The following is an 11,179-nucleotide window of genomic DNA, read 5'->3' as shown; positions in this document are numbered from 1 at the left end:
AAAAAAAAAAAAAAAAAAAAAAAAAAAAAGAATGTATATATAAATATATATATATATATATATATATATAATTATATTAATTACCAATTTGTGTAATTTTTTATAACACTTTACATATATAAATATATTCGTATAAAAAAAAGAAATCATTGTAAATATTAATATATTATCCCTTTTATCATGAATATACTTTTTTTTTTTTTTTTTTTTTTGTCTGGTAGCTTTTAATAAAAGGATAAAATAGTAATGATCCGCTTTTACATATCATGCTTATTTATATTATATAAATAAATATATATATATATATATATATATATTTTATATCATTTTATTCCAAAAGATCGGACTGAAGTATATCTTTTGGGTATCCTCTAGAAAAATCTGGGTCGATATAAACAGCTTGTGATTCAATACCTGCTAAATTAATGCCTCTTTGAAATTTGAGATAGCCTTTATATCCCCATTTTTTCCCCCAAGTATTTCTTATAATCCAATATTTTATTAATGTCTGATTATTGTCATTATTATTATTATTATAATTATTGTTAGGTTCATCATTTTTTATTTTATCTTTATTAATTATTTGTTCACCCCATCCGACAATATTTATTGCATGGTTGGTTTGTTGCCATCCATTAAATCCTTTATTATGTATATCACATACTTGATGCGTATCCTTAGGTAGTATATCATAAACAAGATTTTTATCATCTATATTATAAAAATTTAAGAGTTCTGAGGTTGCATTAATAGCTGCAACTATGGGTCCATTTAAAATAATTTCATTCATCATTTCATATTCATTAGTACATTCATAACATCCATTTATATAATTATAATCTGAAACATAATAAATTTCTTTTATATTTCTATTTTGTTCATTTAAATTATTATAATTCCCCATATCCATAATACAATTATTGTTATCATTATTTTCATAATGCATGTACCGTTCAGGTATTATTCCATATTCATACAAATGTTTGCCAACCAGAAAAGGATACCCTCCATCACATCCTTGATTATATGGAGAACAACTTAATATTGATTGATGAGACAATCTAGGCATATTTACTTTTTTCTTATATTTCTTCCAAAATAATATTTCAAACCTTCTTTCTAAACTATACACACTAGATATAGAATAACAGCTACCACAATCTTTTTGATCATCTACGTTTTCTTCAAAATTTTCATCATTAAAAGGGTCTCCCCAACTAAATTCTTTTGGTAATGTAAGTCGTATTTTTAAATTCAGAAGGTCTTTTTTTCTGCATGCATATTTTCGCTCGCCTGCGCTTCCATAGATATCCCCTAAAAGTATAAAATGGAAATATATATAAATAAAATAAAAATATACACAAACATAAACACACACACACACACATATATATATATGTATATCTTATTTTAGTGTGGTTACTTAGGTGCGTTTGTGTAGATCCATATATTTTTTGTAGGTTGGAAAATCGAAACTTTTTATAATTTGATCTCCTTCCAATAGAAGGAAGATTTTTTTTTTTTTTTTCTTCAAAATGATATTCATGACTAAGGAACATAGAGAATGATTATGCACTTATATATAGGTATATATGTATATATAAATTTATATATATATATATATATATATATATATATATATATTTATATTTATATGTTTATTTTTTTATGCCTGTCTTCGAGATTCGTTTTATTTTCCCTCCCATTATGAAGGACAAAGGAAGACACAGGAGCACTTTCTTTCTTCTCTGCATAAAAACATCCCCAGTGAAATTTTTTTTCATTTTTATTTTCATTAACTTTTTCATCGAGTACCCATCCAATATGTGTTTGTGTCGGATTGGTTTTGTAGCAATCTCTATCATTATAACTTTTGTCTAAATATATCAATATACTTTTCAATAAATGTTTTAATATGTTCCCATGTATTTAAAGAAATATCCTTTATTTTATAAATATAATATTTCATTTCAATAAAACAAAGGGGTACAAAATATAATATAAGAAATAGAAATAATAAATAAAACAAACACTTTATTTTCATGATCTTATATATATATATATATATATATATATATATATATATATGTGTATATTTTCCATATATATTTTTTTTTTTTTTAATGCTTGCCTTCAATTGAGGTAGGGCAGTGTGCATTTGATTTTCTTTCATACTTAAAAAAAGCTATATAGAAAAATATATATATATATATATGTATATATTAATATATATATTTTTTGTATCCTTATAAATGTTAGTACCGAAATATTTACTTCCATTCAATCTTATTTCAAAGCCCTCGTCATATACCATGGTCCTTTTAATTTTCAGTATAAAAAATAAAGACACAGATATTTTAAAATATGAATTAATCAATAAATGAACATATATATATATATATATGCACATATATACATATATACACATATCATTATCTCATTCTTATTGTTTTATTACCAAGTACCAATAATTTCATTCTTTTCATAATCTCTTACAGAAAGATATGTCCATTTATCTCTTGGTTTTTCTTGATTAATTATTTTTACTTTTTCCAGTGTTAAGTTTATAATCTTTGTGTCTAAGTTCCCATATTCATTCTCCAAAAATCTTTCATAATTTCTTATGGCTAGCAAAAATAAAAATAAAAATAAATAAATACATACATACAAATATATATATATATATATATATATATATATATATATATATATATATATGGATTATATTTATATTCTCATGAGGAATTATTTACTGTCAAAAAAAAATATATATATATATCATTTATTTTTTTCTTTTAATACATGGCTTTAAGTTATCCAAATTTCTATTCGGTATACCCCCACCACAATGTTCAGGCTTTTGGCTCATTTTTCTTGTTTGTTTTATTTTCCATATTCCTGATACATCTCCCTTTTTTTTTTTTTTTTTTTTTTGAAAAAAATAAATGAAATAAAGAAATATTATAAAAAAGTGTACAGACAAAACATTCTCTTACTAGAAGTAACAAAACCGAAAGTTTATTTAAGTAGCACAAAATTAACTTATTATATATATATATATATATATATATTTGTCTTTTATGTATATATATTTTTTTTATGTCTTACCATAAGAGCATGTATAGGCAAATCACCTTTTACGAAGCATGACGTCAGCACAAATAAAAAGAAAATATAAAAAGTATTCATTTTTTTTTTTTTTTTTATAACTAAATTTTTTGATATTTAAAAGATCACATAAAAACACATATATATATATATATATATATATATGTCTTAAAGTTATTTTTAAACAACCCCAGACTTTTTAATAACAATAAGAAAATAGAAATAAAAATATTTATATATATATATATTATTTATATGTTTGTATATTTAACATTGTTATGATATGTTCATATTCTTATATTTATTTTTTATTCATAATTATAAAAGAACTTCTAAAAAAAATAATGAAACATGATAAAAGATTTTGAGGATAACAATTGGAGCACCCCCTACATGTAATTACACACCGCATACTTTTATTTTAAATTTTAATCAAAGAAAAAAAAAAAAAAAAAAAGAAATTATAAGAAATTTAAGAAATTTAAGAAATATTTTTTAAGAGTAAAAATTAAAAACGTAATAATTTTTTATCATAATAATATAAGGATTGTAAAATGAGATGGTGCATATTGATTTAGTTGTATAAAAGACATAAAACATTAAATATATATATATATATGCTATTGTTATGTTTTATTTTTTTAATTATCCTTGTCTTATATAAAAATTCATATTATGTGACTATTTAGATAAGAGATAATATAGTAAATCCCTCCTACTTATGAATATTAAAAAAGTTTTAAAACAAAGGAAAAAGAAATGAACATAAAAATATATATATATATATATATATATATATATATATATATTTTGTTTACCCACAATATTGTCATAGAAAGAAATAAAAAATTACCTTTATTTATTTTTTTTTATTTTTTCATTTTTTTTTTTTTGGTGTATATAATTTAAAAGATAATTCTTTGAAACAACAAAATGTTAAAAAGTAAAAATAAAGAATTATATAATTCGTTTATTTTTGTATTTTTATGAAAAAATTTTGTTTATCATAAATAAAATATTTTTATTAACAACATGCACCAAATACATGTGTACTATAAATTTTATTATTTTATTATTTTTTTGTTTTTTTAATTTTTCATTATTTTATTTTATTTTTTACTATTTAGTTGTTGTAGAAAATTTTGAAAAAAAAAAAAAAAAATATACTATATAAAATAATTCTTTTTTTTTCACAAATTATTACATCAAAATAATAAACATATATATATATATATATATTTATATATGAAATATAAAATATATACAACTTTTTATAAATGTTGTTTAGACTGACAACACAAACGTATAGAACAAAAAGGAATAATATATATATAAGTAAACACATATATATATATATATATATATATATATATTTATTTATTTATTTATTTATTTATATATTTATATATTTTTATTTTTTAGATGAGTGAGAAATGTTGGTCTGCGTTTATTACCTTATACGAATTATTTGAATTGTTTGATTTTTTTGAATTTTTCGAATTTTTTAATAATATTCATTTTTGTTTCTTCAACATAATCATTATTTAAAACATACATATAAATATATATATATATATATAAATATATATATATATTTTTTTTTTTTTTATTTATTTATTCTTTTATATGTGTTCATTTTTGTGTATGAAAAATTCAAAATGCATTATGCGACACTTCAAAAATTTTATTATCCTAAGAATTTGATAAACGAATATAGACCACAGACAGTGCTAAAGGTAGTAGAAGATAATAAAAAGTTCATTTATAAAAAAGAAAATGTAAAAGAAAAAAATAAGAAGAATGAAATACATAATGAAACAAAAATAAAAAAAAAATATATATATAAGAACCAAAACAATCCACATTATAATAAAGATGTAGAAGAAAATAAATACAATGCTGATAAAGAATATAAAAATAAATCTGATTTACATATATATAACGAAAAAGATAATTTTGAATATATAAACAAAAAAAAAGAAAAATGTAATTGTGAAATTATATGTTTAAAAAAAAATGAACAAAATTATTATAATCATTTTTTTAATTCAAAAAAATATATACCAACATTAAAAGCTAATAAAAATGAATTAAAATATTTTTTTCATATTATAAAAAATATGATGAAAAAAAATATTCATAATAATGATAATATATATATTCTTCTAATGAATTTTTTATGTAAAAATTTTCCATCATATATAGGTCTGTTTGCTCATTTGTGGTTTGAATGTAAAATATTATTAGCTGAGAAATTAATAATTGTAGAATTCTTTAGACAACTTAAAATTAATTCAGAAATTATTTATCATTTTTTTAATAGTGGATATGATTCTTTTGAAACATTATTATCTATTACACCACATGATTTAATAAAGATACAAAATTTTAATAATGTCATATGGTTACCTGGCCATTCTTTTCGTCTTAAAATGATTTTCTCAAATATTAAAGATTATTTTAAAATATTCATACAACAAAATGATGATTATATTCAAAAAATTAAAAATTATATTATTCAAAAAAGAAATAAAAAAACAAAACATATCAAAAACTCAAAATATATACAAAATTATAATAAAAACAACAAAAAGGATATTAACCATTTAAACTTACCACCAATACATAAATATTTATCTATGCAACAATTACATGATATAAATATTATGCATACAAAAAAAATGGATCTTCTATCATCTAATTTGAAGCATTTAAAGTTTAAACCTCAAAATATTTTTGAGCAAAATGAATCATTAATTACAAATTATCACTGTTTTGCCGAGCCTTTATTGAAAACAATAAATAGCTTTTTTTCAACAACATGTTAAAATGTAATATATATATATATGTATATACTAAATGATATTTATATTTATATTTATATTTATTGTTTGTATTTTATTTATTTATTTTTTTTTTTTAGAGATATATATATATATATAACTTCCAATAATATATTAATACATATGACACAATGTTTGTATTAAAAATATAGAATATTCATCTATAAATATATTTTTTTTTTTTTCAAGTATCAAAAAAAATTATTATTATTGTTGTAAATATTTGGCACGTGCACACATATATAATATTATACATATTATTATATATTTATTTTTAATATCATAATTTTGTTGTATTTTTTTAATATACTCACGCATAATATATTATTTTCAATATAAATATATATATATATATATATATATATATTTTTTATTTATGTAAAATATTTGAACAGGTAGTCTGTATTCAATTTTTTTTAATACTCTTATGAAATACCATCTTGTGATAAAGCATCTTATCCTACTTTTTTGTATATTCTTCAATTCATTCTTGTCACTCAAATTTAAAATAAACTACCAAAATAATTTTCATACAACTAATTATATAAATAAAAATAATTGCAATGTTTTAAAATTTTGTTTTATTTTGCCTGAACAAGTCAGGAAAAAATATAAAAGTTGTTTTATTTCAAATTTTACAGATAAAGAGAATATAAAAATAAAAAGTAAAAAAGTAATAAATAAAAATAATATAGAAAATAATAATGATAATATAAAAAAATATATAACACAAAATGTTATGTGTGATATAATAAATGATGATGTTCTTACAAAAAATTCTTTTATAAAAAAATCGAATAACAAATTGTATATTTTAATTACATCACCTGAGGCAGCTAGGATTTATAGATATGTTATTATATTACTTATATACAATATGAAAAATAAAAATTTTAAATATAAAAATTGTCATGAAAAAAAAATAAATTATATTAAAAAATATATACAAGATATACCTATCCTTTCGATTGGATACTCATGTAATAATATTTTGAAAAATAAATTTAATAAATCACTTTTTTATAATATATCGAACAAAAATATGTCTATTAATAAAAGACAAATATTCAAAATTAAAAAACAAGAATTTTTACAAATTAATCGTGATATAAAAACTCATCTTAATATTGTTTTTACACCTACTAAAGCAAATGCGACAATATTTAAAAAAGAATTAAGAGATTTTTTATTTCTTGAAAAAAAAAATAATGAAACAAATACAAAGGTTCATAAAACAAAGATCAAAAAAAAAAATATAAATGTAAATGTAAATATAAACCGAGATAAACATATAAATAAACAACATGTTCATAAAAATATTCTATGGATTTCTTCATCTATTAGTACATCATCATTTAATGATCTACATATTTATTCTCAAAATGATAACAATATATATAATCATATTAATATAAAAAGAATAAACTGTTACGATACACAAAAAGTTACCTATAACAAAAATGACAGAACAAATAAAATTCATATAAAAAAAAATTCTATCATATGTCTTATGAGTAGTAGTACAGTTTTATCATTTTATAAAAATTTTGGAAACAACTTTTCTTATGTTGTATGTATGGGCAAGAACTCTTATGAACTCTTAAAAAAATTAAATTTTAAAAATATTTTTTTTCCAGAAAATTCAAAAACAGAAACATTACTTAATATTTTAATAACTCTATATCATAAATTGAATAATAAATATAAACACAAATATCATATTATTCTGACAAGGCAAAAAGACAAAAATGACGAAATAAAAAAAATCTTGTCACAAAGAAATATACCCTTTCAAGAAATACCATGTATAAAAACAAAATATAACTATGATAACATATCTAAATTGTATGAGGAATTACAAGATTATATTGAACACACACATAAAAAAAAAAAAAAGAAATAAAATAAAACGAAAGTATAATCAATGATATATGTGTTAACACACACATATATATATATATATATATATATATATATATATATATATATATATATTATATTTATAATTACATCTTATTCATTTTGTTTGCTTTTGTTTTGTTTTATTTTCATATATTTATTAATTATTCCCATTTTGATACATTAAAAAAATAAAATAATAAAATAAAATAAACAAAATAAACAAAATAAATAAACAAATCAAACATGGATACATAACTATATATATATATATATATATATATATATATATATATATGTTTAAGCACATTGTGAATTAAAAATTTTCAAAATGTATTTAAAATATTATTTGTCCTTTAAAATTAATACATTGTATTTTTTTCTTTTAAATTTCATTTAATGGAACATTTTTGAAATTCTTCCAATAACTCTGAAAACTTATCATTTTTGTCTGATACAATATATTTAGAATTATTATTATTATTATTATTTTGTTTTATGTCATTTAAATTACATCTTTTTTCATTTTTATATGAAGAATATATGGAATGGTGATTCATATTATATTCATATGAAATATTTTTTTCTTTTTTGTCTACATGTTCATAATAATTCTTATTAGAAAATATGTTATTATTTATATCCATACAATTATTTTTAAGATCATGATTCTTCTTTTCTATATTATTAGTTGTAGACAATTCATAATTGTCGAAGAACAAATCATTGTTATATATAAGATTATTTTTATTTACACAATAATTATCACCTCCAAAGAAATTATTATCCTTTGTGTTATTATTCCAAGGGTCGTAAAATGAACCGAAATTATAATATTCGTTACTACAAGTTGTTGTATTTTTATCATGCTCATTATTTGTGTTTATATTTAAAAACTCTTCCTTCTTTTTTAAATCATTATTTTGAATCACATCAAATAAATTTATATCGTTATTTAAATTGGTATCTGAACAAATAAAATCAATTTCATTTTGTTTTATATAATTTGATTCATTTTGTTTTATATAATTTGATTCATTTTGTTTTATATAATTTGATTCATTTTGTTTTATATAATTTGATTCATTTTGTTTTATATAATTTGATTCATTTTGTTTTATATAATTTGATTCATTTTGTTTTATATAATTTCCTTCCTTTTTCTTTTTAAAATCATTCGTTTCTTCCTCACAATGAAACACATCAAGACTTAACAAATTGGTGCCTTCATCAACTTTTTTCAAATCCTTTTGATGCACATCATTATTATTTTTTACAACCTGAATATTTTCAGAATAATCACCCTTTTGAATATCTTTTTCCACTTTTATATCCTTCAAATCATTCGAAAAACTATTCATGCTTTTCTTTTCATTTACACATAAAGTATCCTGAAAAGAAAAATCCGTATTCATTTTATCTCCAACTGAATCGTAATCCATATGATCAATAATTAAGGTTTCTTTAGATTCAATTGTTATTAAATTGTATGAATGGCTAGTTGATTTATTTTCTGACTGGTCAGGTACGGAATTTTTTATATCAATTGAATTTACAATATTATCTAATATTTCATCAGATTTGTTGTTTTTATTGTTATCCATTTTATTACCTGCATTGTTAATAATATTATCATTCGGTAATTTCACAGTTTCATCATTAGTTACTACATTATTGGTTGTTTCATCTTTTAATATGTCCTTTTTATTAATTGCCACTTGGTCGGTTTCCTCATCCTTTAATATGTCCTTTTTATTAATTGCCACTTGGTCGGTTAGCCCCCCTTCTGTGAGCTTAACCTGTTTGTCTTCCTTCCTATTCTGATCAGTTAGAATTTTTTTCTTAAAAATATCACCACTCAAATTGGTGGTTGTAAAAAACTTCAGAAAGTTATTATTACATTTTGGCACCTTGGATTCATATTTTTGTGACGATATTTTAACATCGATTAGCTTCTCATGACTAACCTCAATAAGATCACTGTGTTTATTATTCATATTGAGTTCATTCATTTTTTCAAAAATTTCGTTAACTCTTTTTTTTATATCTGCTGGTATGTAGGCAAACCATTTTTTTAGGTCTGCATAATTTTCAAGAATAAATAAAAGTGTAGAGGTATCAATTCGATTTTTTGGATTTTTATTTAGAGTCATGAGAAGAATAGAGATAATTCGTTTAGAATATTTTATAGAATAAGGAATAGTAAAGCTAGCATTAATAATAGATAAGAAATTATTATTTTGAAAAGGATGTATTTTAAAAAGAAGTAGATATAAAATACAACCAAGCATCCATATATCAATTTTAGAAGATATTTCAAGATTTGAATATAAATCAATTAATTCAGGAGGTCTATATATTAATGTCGTATCTCTTTCAATTTCTTCTTTTAATTTATTTAATTCTGTTTTGTTTAAATCATTAGGAAAGAAAGAATTACTTATAGAATGTGAACAAAAGTCACAAATTTTATATACACCATTTTTATCACATAATATATTTTCGAGTTTTATATCTCGATGTATTATAGGAATTTCTTGATTATGTATAAAATATAAACCTGTAATTATATCTTTCAATATATTTACAATATGAATTTCTTTAATCTTATCTTTATTTTTTTCAAATATATTTAATAAGTTTCCTCTCTCACAGTATTCCATTAACATAATAACTATTTTGTAATTATTCTCTGAAATAATAGTTGATCCATAATATTGAACTATATTTTTATGAGGAGGTAAACTTTTTAAAATATCTATTTCTTTTTTAGCCATGTTTATTTTTTCTTTATCTTGACATATTGTCTTCTTTATAGTATATGCTTTATTCGTGTTTAGATCTTTGGCCATATAAACAAATGAATAAGCTCCTTCAGAAATTAATTTCTCTTCTCTAATCGTCTTACCATTTATATTATAAACCTTACCACCAATTAAGGTAGTACAGATACTTCGAAATTTAAGCATCTTCACAGAAAAAAAAAAAAAAAAAAAAAAAAAAAAAAAAAAAAAAAAGAACACACACACACACGTATATATCTAGATACTTTCTTTTGACAATATGGCTTCACCAACCACAATACCTTCAAAGCTTAAAAAAATAAAAATAACACAACCTTTTATTATAACATAAACATAAAAATATATATATATATATATATTATTTATCTCTTATGTAATTTAAAAAGCCTTCTAATAATGTACATCCACACAAAAAAAAACATATATATATATATATATATATATATATTTTTTATTTTGCTCTTACTATGGTTGTCGTTCTGATTTACATATATATATATAATTATAAACTACTTTTTTTTATTT

The 11,179-nt window shown here is 19.8% G+C and overlaps 4 protein-coding genes across 4 annotated transcripts; 2 read left to right on the top strand and 2 right to left on the bottom strand.

Moving 5' to 3' along the window:
* Positions 1-328: 328 nt before the first annotated feature.
* On the bottom strand, positions 329-3,189 carry PGSY75_1247800 (dipeptidyl aminopeptidase 2; the record flags this gene model as incomplete). Its single annotated transcript, XM_018787033.1, has 8 exons — positions 329-1,314; positions 1,424-1,548; positions 1,673-1,877; positions 2,132-2,185; positions 2,263-2,318; positions 2,459-2,627; positions 2,803-2,911; positions 3,109-3,189. 8 exons carry the CDS (start codon positions 3,187-3,189, stop codon positions 329-331), a joined length of 1,785 nt encoding a protein of 594 aa, XP_018640898.1.
* Positions 3,190-4,766: 1,577 nt separating this feature from the next.
* On the top strand, positions 4,767-5,936 carry PGSY75_1247700 (hypothetical protein; the record flags this gene model as incomplete). The annotated part of the gene is made up of 1 exon (XM_018787032.1): positions 4,767-5,936. One exon carries the CDS (start codon positions 4,767-4,769, stop codon positions 5,934-5,936), a length of 1,170 nt encoding a protein of 389 aa, XP_018640897.1.
* A 442-nt stretch (positions 5,937-6,378) lies between these two features.
* PGSY75_1247600 (hypothetical protein) lies at positions 6,379-7,854 on the top strand (the record flags this gene model as incomplete). The annotated part of the gene is made up of 1 exon (XM_018787031.1): positions 6,379-7,854. One exon carries the CDS (start codon positions 6,379-6,381, stop codon positions 7,852-7,854), a length of 1,476 nt encoding a protein of 491 aa, XP_018640896.1.
* A 388-nt stretch (positions 7,855-8,242) lies between these two features.
* On the bottom strand, positions 8,243-10,819 carry PGSY75_1247500 (putative serine/threonine protein kinase; the record flags this gene model as incomplete). Its single annotated transcript, XM_018787030.1, has 1 exon — positions 8,243-10,819. One exon carries the CDS (start codon positions 10,817-10,819, stop codon positions 8,243-8,245), a length of 2,577 nt encoding a protein of 858 aa, XP_018640895.1.
* Between the last annotated feature and the right edge of the window lie 360 nt (positions 10,820-11,179).

The sequence above is a fragment of the Plasmodium gaboni genome, chromosome 12 (genome assembly GCF_001602025.1).
Source record: "Plasmodium gaboni strain SY75 chromosome 12, whole genome shotgun sequence".
NCBI classification, from domain to species: Eukaryota; Apicomplexa; class Aconoidasida; order Haemosporida; family Plasmodiidae; genus Plasmodium; species Plasmodium gaboni.
This window is presented reverse-complemented; position numbering and strand designations above follow the sequence as displayed.